Source organism: Xiphophorus maculatus, chromosome 2, assembly GCF_002775205.1.
Source record: "Xiphophorus maculatus strain JP 163 A chromosome 2, X_maculatus-5.0-male, whole genome shotgun sequence".
Classification (NCBI taxonomy): domain Eukaryota; kingdom Metazoa; phylum Chordata; class Actinopteri; order Cyprinodontiformes; family Poeciliidae; genus Xiphophorus; species Xiphophorus maculatus.
Window position 1 is genome coordinate 29,497,539 of NC_036444.1, and position 22,589 is coordinate 29,520,127.

The window sequence follows — 22,589 nt, forward strand, 5'->3', positions numbered from 1 at the left end:
TGAAGGAAAGGTAAAAATTAGAATAAAAAAATCAGCAGTGCAGTGTCTCTTCGAATCGCTTTCACCGACGACTCCGAGTCAGAACCGCGCGCAGCACCTGGACGCGTCACGAAGCTCGCGCGGAGCCAGAGTGAGGTGTGGGCGGGGCCAGCGGCGGAGCAGCGACGCTCTGCTGGATGCAGTCGGTCAGAGCTGACTCTCACGTGTTACAACCGCAGATCTCCTCACTGCGTTTCACTTGTTGGAAAACGAACAGATCAGTGAGACAGAAGTTTTTCTCTCTTTTTTTCCTTTTTCCTTTTTGTATATAAATATATGTACAAAACTCCGCTTCAGCCAAGTAGAATTACATCTTGCGATCGCTGCGGAGGGAAGGAACAAATCGAGGAATCTTATTTTTCAAGAGGGACCAGCGGGATTATGATTTGAATCAAAGGGACGGACGGAATTGTTGTCTCCTAACAGGTGAGTCCGTCTTTTCATTGTTGATCTTTTCTTAAACTTAGCGGGTTTTTTATTTGTTTGTTTGTTTGTTTTTATGCGTAAAAACGCAAAGGCATTACCATTTATCTCCGGATCTCCTCCTCCTCTTCTTTTAAACATGACAACGTGTTTTGAAATGTTTTCTCTGGCTCACAGCACCACCTCTATCAATAACTTCCCATAAGTGTTTTTCAGAGCCTTTTCTGTATGAGTCATTTTCCTTTCACCCTGCAAAACATTTTTACTGTTTTCCTCTCCTATTCTTTGGGGGAAAGCTCAGGCTATTTTCTTTTTCTTTCTGTGCAGGTGTTCATAAATGTGACCCCATTACTCATCATTCTCAAATAGTGACCCTTTACACTTCCCTTCATGTAATAGTGCAGTTATAAACCTTAAACATGTTCTTAAAACCAGGCATATTTTAATCTAGATTTTCTGCCATGATGTTGTTGCTGATAGGGAAAGTATTTTCTTTTTGTTTTATCCACTAAATTAAAGGATCCAGAAACCGTAAGACAACGCTAAGCTACACTTTAAAAAAAACTGGTGGGTAAATATAGTTAAAAATAACTATATTTGAGTTAGTTTTCATATTCAGGTTAAATGTGGACCAATCCAGTGCCTGGGTTAGTTTAGCACAGCAGGGATGGGTTGTGGGTTTGACCCAGCATATCGAATCAGGTTTTCAACCCAAAACATGGATTAAAATGATTAATGTCTGATGTTAACTCTGGAATAGAATGAGCCATAATTTTCACCTCAACGAGTAGTATCTATGCTGAAGTATATTACTTTTTAGTTTTGGTTTTAAAAAAATCCAACAACCTGATTTGAGTGAACAATTGAATTGAAACAATACAAGTCATTGTTAATATTAAGAACATCTCACTGACTATCCATATAGACTTTTGAATGAATTCTTCAGTTAAAGTGTGAATGTTGAACATAAAGCAGATAAAATATAAAGAGTTACTATTGGTGAACAAAGTTGTTCTTCTAATATAAACTAAAATCATTTGTGTTATTATGTAGGAAAGTTGGCCGTCTTATTAGTGTTGCTTCATCCTGTGGAAGAGTTGTGGTGAAGTCTCATTAGGTTCAAAATGTCAGTCTGTGAAGTGACAGACTTAACAGATTAATAGATTGACAGATTATCACTTAATCAACATATTCAGATTATCACTTAATCAACATATTCAGATTATCACTTAATCAACATATTCAGATTATCACTTAATCAACATATTCAGATTATCACTTAATCAACATATTCAGATTATCACTTAATCAACATATTCAGTGTACGATCAAAGCTTCTCTGCCTCATTTCCAACAGCATAAATCCAGCATCAGGGTTGAAGAAATAACCAATAAGTATTATTTTTGTGTGTAGGAAGTGTGCTGGAAATCCCAATTAAAACTTGCTCTGCTATGAGCATGAGTACAAAAATCCAACTGTTGCCGGTCTTATTGCTCTGGTCTAGTTTACATCAGGAGATGGTGTTAAGATATCCTTCCCAATGATGTAACATGCAAATATACATTTTGCAAATTGTCCTGGCTGAATCTCCTCCCTCTTCTTCCCTCTGGCTCTTGATCCCTTGAAAGCATCTCCCAGTGGATTGCCGTTTAACCAGTGGGGTTATTTATCATTTTGCCGGATGGTCCCTCCGGTCCCATCTCCCTTCTGCCTCTTCTGCTCTAATTGAGTTTATCTCTACTCCCTTGGCGGTTCACCATCTAAACTTAGTCCCAGCAGTTGGATCACCGTGCAGAGCGCGCTCCTGTAAGGGTGATTCACTCCATTGGCTTGTGCTGTGGTCACTTGGGAATAGAGCCCAAACAACTCAACGGCGCCCACCTCATTCTTTGCAGCTGCTTTACCCGTGTTCAGTGCTGTCTTATGGCAAAATTGCCATCAAAATAAAGGCAAATGTTAAAGCTTTTTGTTATGAATAAAGCCTTCAGTCAGCAGAGCATGAATAAGATTCACTGATTGTGGTGATGTGAGCAAACCCTAGCTTTGCTCTCTGACGCATTTTTCATTGTTCCACTTCTTCTCCACTCTTGTCCCTAATCAGCAAGTCTCTCAGCTTTTACACAAATTGCCCCCTCCAGACAGTTTAGACTTCAATGATGAATGACTTTGCTATGTGTGAAAAGTTTTACTTACTCCTTTCTCATGTCTTATTTTTGGTACAGGATGAATCTTCTGCTGCTCCATGCCACTGTGTTGCTGTGGGCTTTGTGCCCCAGCATGCAGAACTACTGTGATAAATCATCTGAGACAAGCAAACTAAATCTCTCTGTGACCTACGAGCTCCCAACCTTCACTGCAGACTTCCCCATCCAAAACATGGTCACCCTGGATGGCATCATCTACGTTGGAGCTGTGAACAGAATCTACGCCTTGGCCCCAAACCTCACAAAGCTGTCAGAGTACCACACAGGGCCACTGCTTGCCAACCAGGCTTGTGGCCTGACGCAGTCAAGACCGGGCACCACCAGTGGGGTTGACAACCACAATATCGCTCTGGTGGTGGAAAACATTTACGACAAGGGATTGTACAGCTGTGGTTCGGTAGATAACGGCGTGTGCCGCCGTCACGTCCTGGATGACGGCAATAGCCTAAAAGCTATTGATGAGGAAGTCTACTGCTTTGCAGACAAAGTGCAGCCAGGCCAGGGCCACCCCATCGATGCAGATGTTGTTGTCAGCCCCTCAGGTTCTCAAGTGCTCAACGTGGAGAGCAATGTCATCACATTTTTTGTTGGGAACTCTGAGATCCCTAAGGCAGGAAACATATCAGGCAGTGTCATGCGTCTGCACACCATCTCACAGCGGAAGATGAAGACGAGCCAAAACGGCTTCACTTTTTTTTCTAGCCTTTCACACATGGATCTGATCCCCTCTCTCCAAGGAAACTACTACCTGCGATATGTTTACTCTTTCCACAGCGGACCCTTCACCTACTTCCTTACGGTGCAGCAAGTGAGCAAGGACACTCAAGCCTACCACACCCGCATAGTCCGCATGTGTTCCTCAGACCTTGTGATTCGGCGCTATGTGGAAATGCCCCTGGAGTGCATCAGCACAAACAAAAGACGCAGACGCGCCACCGAAGAAGTGAAGGTGTTCAACATCCTTCAGGCCGCCCACGTCACCAAGGTGGGCAATGATGCAGAACTGCAGAAGCAGGTAAAAGCGGAAGAGGATGAAGATGTGCTGTTTGCCGCCTTCGCTCAGGGCCAGCCAGGCTCTCCAGAGCCGACCCCCAACTCGGCTGTCTGCGTCATGTCTCTGAAGCACATCAACAACATGTTCAAGATGTACATGCAGAAGTGCAACACCATCGACCCGTACCACTTCACTGGCTCAGAGAGGACATCCTGCTATAATATGGTAAGAGCTTCGAGGGTTTGGTGTCTAGTGGGAGGGGGATGTTGTTGAAATCTCACTACGCATGTGCAGGTTTTTCCAAGTAAAAGCTATTGTTTTTCTTAGTGTTTTTTTTTTAATCAGAAAATACCTGAAGGTTGGGTCGCTTTTAAACAAATCACCTTAGATCAAATAGTTTGTGTTGTAGATCCAAAATATTTAAGTTCCCAAATCTCCCACTGAGCTTTTGCAACAACTTTTTTTATTCCTTCATGGCACTTTAAAGAGATTTCTCCTAGAGACAGTGAGTTTAAGGTTTTTCTAATCTGTCCGTCATCTATTGTGTTCAGTTTTTATTGTCTAGGGTTAAGAACCTCAACTGTTTATCTGAAGCGGACAGAAACTGGGTGGTCTGAAAATTGCACGGGCTCTACATCCACTGTCTGTGTCAGAGTGCCTTTGAGCAAGGCACCAGAGCATAATTTACTCTTAACAGTGGTCACTGGTATACTTTCCCATCAGCTTCTTAAGGAGATGCACAGAAGACCTTTGGGTGTCGAGTACCACTTCTGTACTCAGTCTTTGTGAATACACCGACTGTGAGTGCTGGAGGACTTTAGCAAAACAATTTCTCATAATATGCAGTCATGAGAGAAAGACAGTGAGGTGAACATGCTGAACTTTATGCTTAAGCTGACTTTTCTGTTTCTATCCATATTTGGTGAACAGCATACAACTTGTTACCGTTTTTAAACTCACTCTGGTTTTCGAACAAGGTGCCAGGATGATAGTTCCAAGTATACACATTCATCAAACAGAAGAAGTCAGTTACCTGCCCTGGTTCCAGCTGATCATATGCCTCAGATACAGAACAGAATATGATAGCCGTAAACCATAAAAGAAGAAAATACTCTTGCATGTCTTATATACCAGCACAAGACACCTCATATGTTTGCTCACTAAATTTGGCTGCTTTCATCCAGTTTCATTTGGTCTTTCACAAATATGTTGACCGTTTGACAACTGAAGCAGAAATTCAGCACCTTTTCAGTTATGGTTCTAAGAAGTACGATCGACCCGTCTGCAGCTTGGAAACAGTCGTCACTCTGCCTTGCGTCTGCCTTCAATCAGCTGATAAATAATGACAGACTTAACTGATGGCCACCCTGCAAAAGGAAGCTGTCAATATGTGTGCTGGTTTTGCTTCATCTTTACTTAAGCTCAGCATCAATCAGAAGTGTAGCACATCACTGGAGAGGCACAGGATTACCCCGGCCTCCTCCACACTTTACTCAGTCAATAGGTTGTCTAGGGGCAAGCACATACAGGACTAATGGTGGATACGTGTGTAAACACCCCCCACGCACAGGTGGAAAACTCCCATCAAAACATTTGTTGTGTATGTTTGTACCCAGAGAGGTGATTTTTTCTACTGTATACCTAGAAGCTATTACCATCCACCAGAAGAGCTGCAGGGTTTGAAAAACTGTACCAGGCACATTATGTTTTGGATCTAATGAAGCTTTCCATAACAATTAGTGTTGTTCACCCTTTGCAATGACTTACTGTAAAAGAAAGATTTTATTGGCTGCTGCAGTTTCTTGCGTGCTTGTTTTTTGTCTGTCTTTGCACTTTGTTCACATATTCTCCAAATACGTTTCTGAAGCAGGAAGCTAGCCTCTTCTGTAAAGCTATGGTCTGGATCTTTGTATTTTGATACTGTCTACTGTGGCACCAGTAGGTGGCGTTAACGTTGACATTGACCGCATAAAAATTCACAAGAAGATTTTAAGCGTGGGTAAAGCAGTCCTTGGCCAAATCTGGTGTAGTTTGTATTTGCTCTGACATTGCTTAGCGTTTCCTCTCCAGTTTACATTTTAAATGTAATAGTAACAGAGTCGGGACAATGTGAGAGAAACAAAACAAAACCTTGAATGCACACAATTCTTCTATCAGGTTAGAGACCTAAATTAATTTTGGAATTCAGCTTGAGTACATAAAGAGAATCTGCCTTGTAAATCAGGAACAAGGTGAAATCCATGAAGAAAGCAGTGGCCAGGGTTTTATCCCAGCACCTTCTTGATGGGAGGCAACACTGCTAACAACTGTGTCAGCAGTAAAACATACAGTCACTTCTGAATGTGCATTATGCATTATGTGCATCTTCATTGTTGTGCTGCAACTGCATATAAAACCAAATCTGTTGTACTAAACTCATCTTCAAAGAATTCAGTGGTTAGCTTACATTTTAATTGATTTACAAACTAGGATAATGTGCAAACTAAAAGAAAAAAAAACACTTTCTGCACTTTGTTTTGTTTGATGCACAACACCTCATGAACCATCTTTAAAGTAAAGCCGTTAAGAATGCGGTCTTGTGTAGTTTTACAGAAGCAAACGTTAAGCTTTTCCCATTCAAACTAGGTTAGCATTACGCTCTGTGTTGGTTTGTGGGTGCATCACTGCTGTCTTGACAGCTATCAGCAGCACAGATCCGCAAGGGGGAACTGTGGAATGCTAGGGGCTTCAGGGGTGGGGTGGTGGGCGACGGTGCATATCTGACTTTCAGCGAGCCGTGATGAATGGCTCTGGGATAACTGGGCATCAGCAGCTGGGCGGAAGATGATCCCTCATCCTTGAAGCCGCCGTGGCAGCCGGCCACGCTGGAGAGGCTGAGTCTCGGCTCCTTTGGCCTTCACCTGTTGCTAGCACCTATAGGATAGACGCAGCATCACAAACACCTTGTTGGAGGCTCTTCATCTGAACCGATGCTGCGTGTAAAAATCAGAAAGAGACGAGTGGCTCTAATCAAATGCCAATAGTTGCTGCTCAATTTCTGGTCATAATTTCGGCAAGACTAAATGTTTTTCTGACTTTTACCAAAGGTGGGAAAACAACATTGTCTTAATCGATTCACCTTTAACAAATCAAAGACATTCTGTCTTTGTGCAAAAGATGGTTATTTCCTGTAAGCTGATCACGCTCTGAGCCACTGTGCACACACTGCTGAGGCAGAAAACATCCTGCTGCAGTTCAAACAACTTTGAAATTTTTTCCCATTAGTTCCGTTTGAGGTGAAACACGTTTATACCATATGATGAACGGCACATAAAATGGAACCCACAAACTGTATTTGTCCACTTTATTCTCGATTTTGACTAATTTCATTTTAGAAACAAAGGGAAGAGCGAGTATGTGCAATTTTATTATTGGACATTCTTTCCTCCTGACTCATTTGATTATGGGTTAACATGCAGTTTTCAGGAGCGTCTCAGTGCTGTATAATTATCAGAGACGCTGTCCTTTATTCTGCTTCATGTACGTTAACATCGCAGTTCTTGAACTTTCCACATTTTTTCCATGTTAAAACCACGAGCTTCAGTGCGTTTTATTGGGACTTTTTGTGATATACCAACACAAAGCAGAGTAACTATTGTGTAATTTGACACAGTTACAGAACAATGATGGATATGGTGTGTAGTTTTTTTACTTTTTATTTTTTTTACAAATGGAAATCTTAAAATTGTGGTGTACATTTGTATTCAGCTTCTTCTTTTTTTTTTTACAGTGCATTTGTTTTTCTTTTATAACAGTGTTCTTGTTATCAAAATAGCTCCACCTCAGTCAGATTAGTTGAATAGCACCTGATTTATGTCAGGGGCTTTGACTGAGCCACATGCTAATAGTTGCTATTTCTCAGATTCTCCCACCTGAGCTGCTGATGTGAAGAATCACTATGAGCCTCTTGGCTGTCCTTTCCTATGGTTGCTATGGTACACATTCAACCCCTGCTGATTTATCCACAACTGTATCAATGGACTACGAATACTTCTGATCAGTGTTGTATAGTAACGAAGTAAAAACACTTCACTACTTTACTTAAGTATATTTTGGAGTACTTCATACTTTCCTCGAGTATGAAAATTTTTGATGACTTTCACTTTTACTTCACTATATTTCCGAACTTAATTGCGTACTTTTACTCCGATACATTTTCAATGTGTGGTTTAGTTACTCGTTACAAAAAAGCGAGAGAGAGAAACAAAGTGTTTTGACCCCACCTACTGATTGACTGCAACAAAGTCCGTATCCTACTTGCCTGGGCTTGTTCATCACCACCAATAGGATACACCTGTTTCGCTTCTCCCATTAAACACAAAGCAAGTCTCGCAATCAGCAGCAGCCACATGGAGGAGGAGACGGAGACCACAACGACTGCAACTACGTCGGACACGGCTCCAGGGGAACCACCAGCTGGTGATGAGAGCCCATGGCCTTATTTAAACACAATACACTCTTTCGTGGGTGTTAAAGATTCGTCGTACCGCATGCAGTTTATGTTATTCCTGCCCGAAGATGTGGAAATTCTATCTTACAAAAACTCCCCGTCCAACTTGAAGAAACACATCGAGGTAACGTCTTATGAAATGGTTATAATCCTCCTGTTTCAGTAACTATAGCTTGGTCACTAGGCACTATTGTGAAATCTTGAGCATAACGTTACCTGTATAAATGAACTTTGTTTGGCATTGTTTCAGTTCCACACGTGGTGTATTTAGCTGAGGCCTAATGTTGACTGTAGCAGGCTACCTAGACTCCTCTGTTCAAGGGGGGCAGAAGCCATAGCGATAGCAATTTAGACTAAATTTAACGAATATAGGAAAGGCATGCAAGTTCAAAACCACAAACCATTAACATGTGCTACTTTGTAAAACTGGAACAATTTATTAGCAGGTTTAATTTTGCCTGCACTTGGTTGTGTACATTATTTTAAGTGTATTGACAAGTTTACCAAAATATAAAAATGTCATTCAAACTGCATTTGCTTTGTTTTACTTTTTACTTGTACTTTTCATTACATTACTTGAGTACATCCATTTTTACAGTAATTTCTATACTTAAGTACAAGAAGTTTCAGATACTTTAAGACTTTAACTCAAGTAACATTTCAGTCAGTGACTTGGACTTTTACCAAAGTCATATTTTGGAGAGGTACTTATACTTTTACTTGACTCTGAGATTACAGTACTTTATACAACACTGCTTCTGATTCTATATGTTATTTCATAGAGTGTCATTTAATGGTTAATTTAAAAGAAAAGATAGAATTAAGAGAAGCTCATATTTTCACTAGAGGGGTTGGGCAATAAAAAAAATAATAAAAATTATATGTATCGTTATAAACATTTGACCAATATCAATAGATAATACGTCTGATAGAATTTGAAAAATTTTATTAAACTCCGATCAAGAAATGCTCAGCATTCTGGGGGATGTAGCTGCTCAACCTCTCATGGCTAGCTAAGCTAGGTTGGTGGCATCAGCTAACTCACTCACTCACTCACTCACTCACTCACTCACTCACTCACTCACTCACTCACTCACTCACTCACTCACTCACTCACTCACTCACTCACTCACTCACTCACTTGCTCGCTAGCTAGCTAGCTAGCAACAACTTGTTGAGCAACTTGCTTCGTAGCAGTTTTATGTTGCCCTCAACACACTCGGTAGTACTTCACTGGACACGTTCGCAAAAAGGTCGGTATTTGTGACTGCGTGACTCACACAGGAAGCTGCTCGTTAGGAAACAGTATTCAAACTCTTTTGTATGCAACACCGAGCTGATAATGTTGAGAGTCAGCCCAGTCAGTTGTAAAAATGCACGGTGTGACTGCTGCTCTCTATACAGCGCTGACAGTTATGCAGTGGCTCCCCTGATGGAGAGGAAGCAGGGCTAGATGCCCAAACTGGCTAATCATGCTAGTGTAACGGTCGTGAAACAGGAAGTCAGGACCACCTCGGAATCAGGATTCAGGATAATTTTATTCCTGTTCAAAACAAGAACATTTTAAGCACAGCAGCTCCTGGGCTTCGGATTCTCCACAAACACCCTCTCCCCAGCGCAGCTTGGCGCGAACTGACAGAAATGCATTAAACAAAACTAAAATTCTCTGACATACAAAGCAATTAAAATAAAACCTAAACAGAAATAATCTGCCCTACAATTACAATTTTCCACCATAAAATAGAAATATACTAAATACATTAATTTAACATCCGAATAAAATTTGAAACAACCCACATACCTGTTCAAAACAAGAACATTTTAAGCACTGCAGCTCCTGGGCTTCGGATTCTCCAAACACCCTAACCAACCAAAAGAAAAAAAATAACCACGTTGATACAGAAAACTTGATGGGTGTCACCAATGTGGGAGACAAATGCCCAGCATAGTGCTGCGCTAAACATGAATATATTTATATGAGTTTACAACATATTTTTAGAACGTTTTCAATATTTTAATACTCAAATGAAAGACAACTCTGTACACTTACCTCTCCCCAGCGCAGCTTGGCGCAAACTGAGGAGGGCAGCGGGAACACACAGGATATAACAAACAGGAAGTAATAAAATAAAAGCTTCCCCACCAATACAATAAAAAAACAAAGGAAAACCAATATTCATAGATGAGGATGGCTTTTTACACACTAGGGACCAAAAATGAAAGCAAGATAAAACAGAAATAATATATTACAGACATGTCAATTCAAAGAAAATTAGTTTGAGAAGGTTCATAAAGGAAAATAAAATAAATAAATAAAATTAATTCTGCTACATAATTACATTACATGCTACACTAGCTACATAAAAGATTAATATAAATAAAGATAAATGTTTTTTTATCTTCCATTAACTTTGTGGGAAAAGAATGAATTTATCACTATGTAATCTCAACCGTGCATGATAAAAGGAGAAAATGCTCTAGAGAAAACTGTGGATAAAAGAAGAAAAGGTCATGTTATTACTTTGGCAGTATTTTGGATATTTAAAACAAACAAAAAAAAAATTAATAATTAGCGATATGGACTGACACGAGTTGCTTAAATTACCATATGTTTTTCAGCCATATCACCCATTCCTACTTATTTATTTCTGTTTGATGACAGCTGGCACAGCTCTATGCTGTTTGAATTTTTTTTGTTGCAATTTAAAACTCCAAGTGTGCAAATATGGCAAGTGAAGCGCTCCTAAAATGGCTCTCATCTTTATAATTTCCTTTTCCAAATACTCTTGTTTTGTTCTGAATCTTGATTGTATAGTACTGTCTTCAGTGAAAGGACAAGTGGAGTAAAGAGATGACAACTTTGTCCTAATCACTAAAGACTATTGAACAATCGTCCACCCACTGATCTGTGCCTGCAGTGGAATTATCTAATTTTATCATCATCTCATGGCTTTATGACTTGCATCTAGTGGCATATGGCAGGTAGACTCTAATTGTGAGGTTTGAGAGAGATAAGCATGGCCGTAAAGTCATAAAGTTGTAAACGCTTTGAGAGCTCATGCTTTAGCACGCAGACGGTTGGTGTTTTTGTTGTTTCTTCCACTGAACTGTGTGTTTCTGATTGAAAACTCCCAGTTGGAATGTGGATAGGGTTAAATGCTCAGAGTAAGAGCATACTTGAAGTTTTTAAGTGGTGGTTGTCAGTTCAGACTTACCTCTTAACTCCAGTTTGGGCCATAAGATATGATGAATGTTGTAATAATGAGTGGCTCTCTCTTCAGCTGTCTCTCTCTAGTGGAGGAATTCTGCTTTTCTTCTAGTTTCTCTGGGGGTCACCTCTGACTCCAGGCTGCTTACAGAAAAGCCAGAAATTGAGGAAAAGACGGCTTATCTTCTCAACACCTCACTGTGCCTTCTTAAGTTTTTCTTACCTGGACCAATTTAGTTCACCACAATCACAATCACTTTCATTCCAAAGTATTGAATCCATAACTCTTCTGTAAAATCACAGACTAGAATTTCCCCAAACAACGCATACGTAGCCGCTCCCAAGTAAGCGGGGCTTGTTGCTCCAAGGCCTGATTAAAATGTCTTACCCTCTATTTATGAATAGAGCGCAAAAAACAACAACAACAAAAAAACACTACACATTTATCAAACACTCGGCTTAAACATATTGATGCAGATCGCCAGGGCCTGATGGCGTCTCTTTCAAAACAGAAGTGTAAAGCCATTTTCTCGAGTAATGCAGTGTGGAGCTGTGGCAACCTGCCTAACGCCCTTTCCAATTAGTCCACAGAGAGAGTAGGAGCACTGGAGATAAAGAAGGTCCACATTCTGGGTCAAAATTATCATCAGATTACCATTGATCTGTCGAAAAACGGCCAAATGCTGATTGCTTTTAAATTGGATTCCCAGCCTGATTGATTACCGTGAGCGTGTAATGTCATTCCAGCTGGGAGACTTTTGACAGACAGTCGTTTTAATTAGGCTGCTTGTTTTAATGAAGATGTTTCAAATGCTGGCATGTAAAAATATAAGCAAGCAGAGATGCATTGATTTTTATGTCATGTCTGTGCTAGTGTTAAAAGAAAACAAGCAACTGTTTGTTGCTTCAAGAATTTATTTATGCCAGTTAGTTAATATGGCCCTAAATACAGGTAGGTTCTAAATGGACAATAACCCTACGGACACAGCCAAAGTGGTCACATGGTGGCTCAAGGATAACGCAGTCAATGCTTTGGTGTGGCCACCACAAAGGTCTGATCTCAAGTCTGCAGAGATTCTCGCCTGCACAGGTCTGGGAGGAACCTGACTCATTCCTCCAGTTCTGTCAGGAGGAGTGAGTCAGGGTTCCAGCAACTGTGTGGCTCAAGACATACAGTTCAAAGGTCAATATCACCAAATGCTAAACATGTGTATGTAAACTTCAGATTTAGAAAACATGATTAAATGAATCTCAGTTGTAGTAACTCTAACTGACCAAACGAGCAGTTGGGTCTGATCTAACTTCAGGCAATGAAAAAAAGGTGTTTTCTTTTTATTCCTTGCTTGTAAATTTCAGGTTTTAAGTGTATCAAAGCTGGCATTTATAGTACAGAAACAAATTACCCTGCAGCTAAAGATACTCCAACATCCTCATCTGTGATTGGAAACGTGACAGCATCAACCCATCCATCAGCACATCGCTTTGATTTCTCCCGATCTCCCATGCTAGTCTTGTAGTTTTCCACTGGCATAATGAGTTTTTGCAGCGACTGGGCCCACAGCGGACTCACAATAGCTCTTAATGCTGCAACAACTCTCCGTGGCACTGCTGATTTAGAGGGCTCTGCTGCAGGATGTCATGCTTTCCACGCTCCGCAAGCTGGAACCTGCTGATGGCATCACTAAGCAGGTATTTGTTGTTCATGAACGGGAACCAGATGTGCAGAGTAGCATCAGTATCATCCAGATCCTTTATCTACTGCTGCTACTTATTTAATGTGAGGGGAAAAAAGAGTCAAATTACAGCATAAGAGTATTTTAGTATGTGCCTAATTTCTTCTTTTGTCAAATAAAGAGATCCGAGAGCTTCTGGCACAACTTTACCGACTCTCCCTGGTCAGGTGAAGACTCCAGCAACACCTGAAATACTGGGCTGGATTATCGGTCAGGTTACTGGCTGCTCTGCTAATAAAATAGTTTCCTAGGTTGTCAACTTTTACAATTTTAAAATGCTGTGAGGAACACCTGATGAAACTCAGGCATGTTTTGCGATGCCTAGACGTACATGCTGAAAAATGCATGTACGTCTTACAAAAATATCACTCTTTAGAGCCAAACGTCGGTCTGAAATTTTATGTTTTATTTGTGCTTTAAGAAAGCAACAGATTAGCTGTCAGTACTGTAAGATACCATCAAAGAGATAAGCTGTCAGAATGGTTTCTGATAACGTTCTGGACGCACCTTTTTAAAGCTTTGGTCAATTTCTTCTAAGAAAATAAATCTTATCTGCAATGCAGTCGTATTAAGAGAAAGTCATTTTTTGATTCAATTAGGAGCCAACATCAAGTAAACAAGTCAACCAAATCCAGCTGAGCAGAGCAGATTCTGATGGATCCCAACTGGTCTTTGACATCCCTGATCAACATTCTATTCAAAAGATGTTTGGAATTAAATAATATAATTATCTAGCTACTCACAGTGAAAACAATATCATCACATAATGTAAATGCAAATACACAAATATTTTAGAGGGGCAGTATTAGGTAAAATTAACTTTTTTGAGCCTTACACCTTGTTAGAATGTTATGAAAAACATCTGTGAAGTGTTGCCTTGATTCTTTCATGCATGTTTGGGAAATCCTTTAATCGCTATGGCAACCATTCAGCTGTGCAAAACCTAACACCTAACACCGCCATCAAGCTCCTCAGAGCTGCAGCTTCCAAGTTTCCCAATCACAGAACCCTAACCCTAACCCTACCCAATCAGCTCCTTCAGACTAGCCAGCAGCAATTAGCAAACAGCTGGTGGAACTGTTCATGTGCTGAGCTCATTATCAGAGCTACTTCTCAGTGTAACACTGGTAAAAACCTTGTTAAAGGGTTAATAAAGGTGCATGTTGTGATGAGTTCCTGAAGGCGGCGTTTCAGAAAGAGCTGGAGTTCTTAAAGAAACAGAGGCTCAATTTCAAGGCTTTAAATTACAAAGTCAAATTTTGTTTAAGTCAAAGTAAGTTTTTATAAAAACTGAAGATAACTGTTACTTGACTGTGCTATAAAATGGCGCTATGTGCCTGGAACATAGCGCCTGTGTGTGGAAGTCAAAATCATAATCTCGAATGAAATGTCGGTGAATGAAATATTATTTTTCCACTGTGAAGCTCCAGTATATGGACTTTGTTCAGGGCTCGTCTTGCATGAATTACTGCGTCAATGCAGCGTGGCAGGAGGTGATCGGACTGTTCTTCTCTGCTGTGTTTAGGAAGCCCAGACTGCTTTATTAATGGCCTTTGGGTCATCTGCATTGTTCTCTCTGATGTCTTTTATCTTCCTCTTAACAAACTCCTAGATTTAGGTCAGACCAATTAACTGGTCAATTAAGCACAGGGACACCATGGTCACTTGGCACCTTTGGCAATGTGGGCCGGTGCCAAGTCCTGCTGGAAAATGAAATCAGCGTCTCTGTGGAGCTTGTCCACAAAAGGAAGCATCAGGTGCTCGAAAAGCTCCAGCCAGAAGGCAGCAAATATTATGAACTTTAGCGGACCGATGCCAGCAGGTGACATGGCAACCCAAACCATCGCAAGCTGCGCTTAGATTACTAATGTATGCAAATTTTTGTCACTTTTCTACGGAGGTAAAAAAAAAACAACAACTAAATGTTGTTATTACAGTGTTTCAATTAAATAAGAAATTAAATTAACATCATGTGATAAGCTAGATCATTAAAAACCGTAGCAGTGACGAATGTAAACAGCTATAATTCAGAAGTCTCATTCAGGCGTTACAACAACAAGCGCCGTCTATTTGGGAGTGGATACGTGGGCAGAGTTTTGGGAAATTGTAGTCTGAGATTTACAGAAGAGTTATGAATTCCACACAACTTTTTCTCTGATGCTGTGAGCCAGCTGGACATTGTCCAAAAAACTAAAACAAACCATCATCCTTCTACCACTTCCTGTCGTCTTCTTCATAGTTTCTGCCAGTAGTAAGATCCAGTTGTTGATCATGCGACTTGATTAGATTGATTCCATCTATTTTGATATGGCCAAAATCCACCTCATTCCAGTGCAAAAACTTTATAGCAAAAAACGTGATTTTTTTTGGGTGGAGGGAAATTGCCGAGTTCCATTTATTTTTGTAATTTCAATTTGCACAAATATACAGTGAACAGAAACACAGCTGCTGACTGTGGAAGTTTCACTCTGAGACTTTGAATTCAAAATAAAATGTTCTATTCATCTGAAAAAACTTTAGAAATATCTGCTGTGTGCCTTCAGGGACAGGGGTGAGAAACACTTACACCTTCTTATTACTATGCTTTGTTCCATTTTACCTTCTGTTAATAAGCTAGATACTGTACATTAATTACATGATCAATGAAATTCGCTTGTGCTTCTGTACAATGGCATAGTTACTTTGAAAAAGTAACTTTAATCAGATTACTGATTACTCTTTGAAAAAGTAACTTAGTGAGATTACTGATTACTTGATATGGAAAGTAACTAAATTACATTAAAAGTAACTTTTTTACTTACTTTCAGCAGCTGCTAACAACAACACTCTGCCACTTGTGACAATTACATTGATCTTTGCCGATACTTAATTGCAAGTTAGTTTATAATAACAATGTGTTTAATGGTTACAACAGTACAAAAAAAAAACTTTAGTAATTTGTACATGTTTTTGTGTGTTCCACTATTGTCTGGAAAACTCTAAATAGGATTTTAACCCGCCCCCTGCTTATTCCCAAGTCCAAAAACTGCAGCTCTAACCCCTAACCCTAACTCATTAAATCTGCAAGCGACTTTAGAAAAAAAACAAGCCAAAGCTGCTTATAATAATCAGACTTGGCGAGCGAAACTCAAAATAGTTCCTGTTCTTCCAGCAACAAAAAGCATCTCCCTCTTCTCTCCATTGTTTATGTTTCTGTCGCTGCTGATACCTGTCACTACCCAAGACAGGTGGAGGAAATAAAATTAAATTACAAAAGATAATAGTAACGCACAGTAACATAAAGTGGTTTTGATAAGTAACTGTAGTCTGACTACTGGATTTGAAATAGTAACGTGTTAGATTACTCGTTACTGAAAAAAATGGTCCGACGTCAGTAACGTGTTAACAATGACAACAAAGGCGTTCTGATTCTGCTAATATAACTTAAATAAAAATTGTTTTTATTTGTCCTTTGCAATAGTTTCGCATTTCTGAGAAAATAAATTTTGGGTTTTTGTTACCTTCAAACCATAATCATCCAATATTTTCCTTTTGGAAATGAATTATAAGCTGTATTAACTAGCTTAGCTTTGTTATCCCAACATAAAATGTAAAGTAAAACAGCACACCTTCTTCTTTTCATCCTAGCTTTAATTTGGTATAAATCCTCCGTGAGAAGACTAGTTAGAAAAACACGTCTTCACTTAGTTTCTCTTGTTTATCTCAGTTTCCACTCTCCTTAGGGATTCTTGTGTTTGGTCAGCTCCTCCATTTTATTTTTAAAGTGTCACTAGAGTACATTAGAGCACCATATAAACATTTACCACTTTGGGTTGCGGGATTCATCAAGACAAACCTGCTGTTAGCATCTCAAGCTGTTGTAGATTTAACAGTTTTTCTTCCCAGGACAGTTAGATGTGTAGCATCTGCCCAATGATGCTTTTACAATAGGAAGAGGCACAATGAAGGTGAAGGCATTAAGATAGAAATCAAACAAATTAGCATGGAGCAAGGCTTGGCTCTTCCTGTTCCTGCAGGTGTTCCACATGCCACAGCCTGTCCATGCTATCACCAGGGTGGTTGCAGAAATAAGGCTGGAAAATGGAGAGTTGTGAGTTCTTGTGAATTCCTGTCCCTTTCATTCATCTGGTCTGTGTGTGTAAAAAAGCTAATAAGTTCTATGTTCAGATGGTAACCAGATCTTCTGACATGCATGCACATTGGCAACAAGCTGCAGCAGCGTGGAGCAGCAACAGGTCAGAAGAAAACCAGAAAAAGATCCAGTAGTATAATCACCACTCCTTATTAGAGGTTTTGATATTACTCGAGGTTCAAACATAATCTCTGCAGCACAGCGGACCCCCAGCTGTTTCCCTGTGGAACGTAACTGGATTATTTGTGTAAGATTGCATTCACACCTGCCCTGTTTAGTCCACTTTGATCAAACTCTTGTTTGTTTTTTCTAAAAAGTCCAGTTTGTTTGTGGAGGACTGAACGTGTAACCGAACTCTGACGAGAATTAAAAAAAGTGAACTTTGTTCCTCCTACAAACAGAGGTCTCTGTTCAGTTGAAGTGAAGTCTGGTGCAGTTCAAATGCATACGTGAAGCAGACCAGAGAGCGCCACAAAAACAGAAAGTAGACTAGCACAGGGCATTCTGGGTAAATCCAACCAAATTTTTAAAAAAGATGCTTATGTCTAGTTGTAGCAGAAGAAATGTGTTGTGGTCTTTTGCTAAAGACAAAAGAGAAATCCTATAAGCTCTAAAATCTGATGCCACTCCAGTTTTGTTTATATTTTCTGAAGAAAGGAGTTGCGCTCAGGCTGCACAGTGGCGCAGTTGGTAGCACTGACGCCTTGCAGCAAGAAGGTCCTGGGTTCGATTCCCGGCCCGGGGTCTTTCTGGCTTCCTCCCACAGTCCAAAACATGACAGTTAGGTTAACTGGTCTCTCTAAATTCTCCCTAGGTGTGTGTGTGTGTGTGCATGGTTGTCTCTGTGTTGCCCTGCAACAGACTGGCGACCTGTCCAGGTGACCCCGCCTCTCGTCCAGAACGTTAGCTGGAGAGGCACCAGCATCCCTGCCAACCTACTAGGGACAAGGGTGTTGGAAAATGGATAGATGGATGGAGGAAGTTCCGCTCAGTGTCTTCTTTGTGTCATTTCCTTCAGTGATTCTTGGACAGCACCACCACAGATGAGGGGGGACTCAAAGGGTTTGGTTTATTTGACTCAGTGCAGTGTGAAAGAGAACCACAGCAGAAAATGTAACAAATGTAATTTTGATCGCAAATCAAACCGAGTCTCCTGGGAAACCCTGAAATTTCCTGATTTGAGAACTTCTGGAGAGCAAATATGAAATACTTGTTCCCATGTTGCCTTGGTGAGTTTGATACATTCAAACCCATTCAAGCTGAAAACCTAAATTCCAGTTTGTGAAATTTAGATAAATTGGTTAAGTGGGATATCCAGTCCTATTTATGCACATTGAATATACATACAAATGGATACGTTTGGTTTCATTAGAGATACAATAAAAATGTTAAATTGACAAATTTACTTTGCAAGAGTGAAAAAAAATAAGTGAACCCCAAATCCAACATTTATGTATTTGTATTAGTCAGTAATATAAATACACAGCCAAATCATAAAACAGTCTGAGAGAAGACTGAAATTTAGAAGGATTTGATTGGTGAAAATTGATGCCAAACTCTCTGGAAGCTGCACCTCACACCTCCAGATGATTCTGCAAAGTTCTGATGAAGCTTCCTTTCCTCTGACGATCAGGCAGGTGGAGGTCAGCGTTCCCTGCATCCATCCAGCTGTTTGCCACATCACGGTCCACGGCCATTCAGCCTCTGAGTGTCGTACGGCCAGAATGGACCATGAATCCTGCTCCACGCCCACTTCACCAAATATCCAATTTCACAATTCTCTGACTGCCAGAGAACACACTCAGACAGAGTCCCACAGCTGCATTTCAACACTGATGGAGCATCTCCGTGGCGCTGCCATTGTTGTGGGCCCGATCATGACTGCAGGCATTTCCTGGTGATTTTCCGCATGATTTCACATTTGCTCAACGACACTGTTTAGCTTGGAATCTGCCGAGTTAATGATTGACTAAGGAGTATGGGTTTTTTTGTTTTGTTGTGTAGCTGGAAGCGTGCGTAAATCCTTTTACATGGGCTTTTTGTGTGCACAACTTATCTGCTTGTGCTCCCTAGATAAAGACTGGAGCAAATATGCAAACCATCAGCGACTGCAAGCTGTCTGTAAGCAAGGCCACTGCTACAGGATTTATGATACATACAGTTTAATTTGAAACAAGTACTTAAGTTTAATATGTTTTATAAAATGATGTGTAGGGCTTGCTGTTAGTTTGAGGAAACTAGAAAACTCCAAAACTGAATGTTACAGCCCTGGGCCTTTTTTGCGTTTCAATGTTCCAGGAACGTCAAAGTAGGAAAAGGCCCCAGGGCCAAAACGTTAATTCTGATCAGCTCCCCATAAAACCATCATCATTCAGAGATTTTGATTACAGATTTATTTCTTTATATTTGCTCGTCATTTTTACTATGAAGTTTGGTGGCGGCTTTTGATACTGAGTATTTTGTCCAAATTATCCGAAAAATTTAAATAAAGACAAATCATTACCTGTTACCACTTCCTGTCGTCTTCAGCAGTAGTAACATCCAACTGTTGACCATGTGACTTCTGTGATGCAAAAAAAGTGCCTCCATTGCAATTCCGCGAAATAGATTTATTTCCATATGGCTGAAAAAAAAACCCATCTCAAAATGTTTTTGGGAATTGGCTTATTTCCATTAAGCAAATTTGTCTGAGGAATTTCAGTTTGATAGTTTTACGGTTAACGAAAAAGCAGCTACTGTAACAGGAGCTTTCATTGTAAAACCAGTCAAACCGACTGTGACTGTTAACACGGGGCTCAGTGGCATAGTGGCCGTCTTGCAATCGGAAGGTCGTTGGTTCGATTCTGGCTTCTTCTTCCTGCTGGGCAAGAACCCCAAGCTGCCTTCTGGTCAGTGTGTGAATGTGTCTGAACTGGATATATAAAATCTATTTACTATTTACAAATGACACATTTAAAAATAAATGCAGATAAACCACACATGGCTAATGATGCTAACCAGGGTTGATTTGTGATGTAAGGAGCTGCCATAAGTAACACACTTGGTTATAGAAAGGAACAGATTATTTTTTTAATCTGTATTATTTTACATTGAGTCAACATAGTAGGATGCAGGTTAATACAGGTCCATCTTTTGATGTGGTCACTAGATGGAGGCGGGGGAAGAAAAACACATTTTCCACCCAATTAAACAAAGTGTTTAGGTGATCATGGTGCCTTTTCTGTTTTGACATCATTGCAAATGAGACAGTTCTCCCTGAATCCCAGCAGCCGAGCGGTTTGCTCTGATTTGATTTCTTAAACGCTCTCCTTGCCAGCAGTGCCTGAAGCCATTCATGATACACTTGTTTAGTGTCAAATATGGAGGAGCTTGAGTCAACCCCCCCCTCACACACTCACCCACACACACACAAACACCCCTTCCAGCTATTTCCTAATCAGCCTCCTACACTTCTATTTCATCACATGCTGATATCCTACTCTTGACTGAAACGAGGCTTATCTGTCAGCTCCCATGCTCCAAATGAATGACCAAAAGCAATCTCCTCTCCTTCCCTCTCCTCTCCTCTTCTTTCTTCTCCTTCTGTTGTCCTGAGCAGTGGCCTCACCTCGACCCTGGTTTGCTCCGCGGTCCGCCTAGTCTGTCGTAATGTTTTAAGTCGCCCCTCTTTGAAAAAAGCTCATAGTCGCAAAGTGGGGCGAAGAAGCCAATGATCCTAGCAGAGCTGCAGTCGCTGTAAAAAGGGAAGACAGGAGTAAAATGTTTCTCCTCCCTGTTTCACTCAAGCGTTGGAACTTCTTAAAAGAGGTTGGACACATGGAAGGAGGTTGCTTCACCCTGGAGATGAGAGTTAGCTTTAAACTTTGACACAACGGGAGCAGGTAGAAAGATGCGTCTGTCTGCCTGAGCTTAGCTGCCTATTCATTAAGGAAAAACAGACAATATGGAAAACTACCACGGTTATGTTGTTTTCTTCCTTTACAAATACCAGGGGGTTTTTTTAAATCTGAAATACTAAGCTAAATGTTTTGGGGTTTTTTTACTTTGAATATCAATGTGTGTTCTGTTTGTACTAGAAAGTTAGACCTTGTGTGTTCTCAGTGGAATTCCAGTCTTACGTTGAAATTCCAGATTGCAAAGCGGAGCAGCCTTTCGTTTGCTGTCCACACATATAAAATAAAATCTGGAAAAAAATGCAGATACAGCTGATTTACTCACACTTGTGATGATTTATACCTCACTGAACCATCACATGCAGACCTGTTCTGTCCTGGCAGATCAGTAAGGTGGCGGGGCAGAGATCTCCTCCAAAAAAGCAGGACAACAGAATCCCCCCCCCTTCCTGTCTCATAAATTAAAACCTACACCGTCTGGTTCACTGCCTGCTTGGATCAGGCAGTGATCCAAACACATGTACACACATACAGGCTGTCAAAATGAACACCTTAATCATGTTTTCATTCACATTCTTTCAACACAATTTTTTTACACCCAACACATAGGCTTCTGTATTGTTGGACATCATCTGCACTGCAGTTTGAGCATTGTGTCCTTTTCCGTCTCAGCTGTGGATAATCTGCTGTTTCTTGCAAAACTAATCTCTGAAAATTTCTGAAACAAATTCTTTTTCTTAATTCCCAAAACAAGATCTGTAATTTATCATGGATGGATGTGTCAACGTACAAAACCAATTGAAGTAAACTGGTGTTAAGGAATTTGTTGGAGATTAGAAAACATCCCGACTTTTCCCAGAAAGCTCGGCTTGTGGACGGTCGTGATTTAATGAAAGTCTCCAGACCAAATCTTGCTGCATACCTGCAGAGATAAGGGAGAACTGTTTAAATACCAAAACAAAGCGTTTCTGTTGTTTGCTCGAAATGACCATTTCAGTAAACTGATCTCATAATTTCCCACCTGAATTCCGACAGGTGTGAAGAATTAACACCCAAAAGAGCCAGCAATGTCCTTCCACAGGAAGCTCTGAGCTCCGATCAGATTCCCCTGAACAAGTAATCCCTCCACAGTGACTGTGTGCTCAAGTACTGGAGGTAAACGGGGGACAACAGGAGGGGCTGTGCACCCACCTCTCTCTGTCTGTATTCACACACACACATAGGGCTGTTATCACCCCGCTGGGCTTCCATACAATGCACCACAAACACAGATGCTATCAAGTCGCTAGCCGAGAGGCACAAGTAGCGTCTCTGGAGCTTTGATCTTATCTTCCCCATCGATGATTCTGACTTGAACGAACAAGATGGCTGAAGGTAAGTTTACTGTTACGAATAGCTAGAAAAGACACTGGAGGATATCTTAGTCACGGTGAAAAGTATCGGTAACACTTTACTTGAAGGGGTGTGCAAAAG

The 22,589-nt window shown here is 40.6% G+C and overlaps 1 protein-coding gene across 2 annotated transcripts in view; it reads left to right on the forward strand.

Annotated features, from left to right (window-relative positions):
* The first annotated feature begins 202 nt into the window (after positions 1–202).
* The window catches only part of met (MET proto-oncogene, receptor tyrosine kinase), a 122,713-nt gene continuing 100,326 nt past the window's right edge, over positions 203–22,589 (forward strand). For both annotated transcript variants that reach the window (XM_023346465.1, XM_023346468.1), the window contains exons 1-2: positions 203–465; positions 2,686–3,886. In XM_023346465.1, coding sequence (XP_023202233.1) covers positions 2,687–3,886 — 1,200 coding nt within the window. In that variant the 5' untranslated portion in view covers positions 203–465; position 2,686. The remainder of the gene's footprint in view (positions 466–2,685; positions 3,887–22,589) is intronic.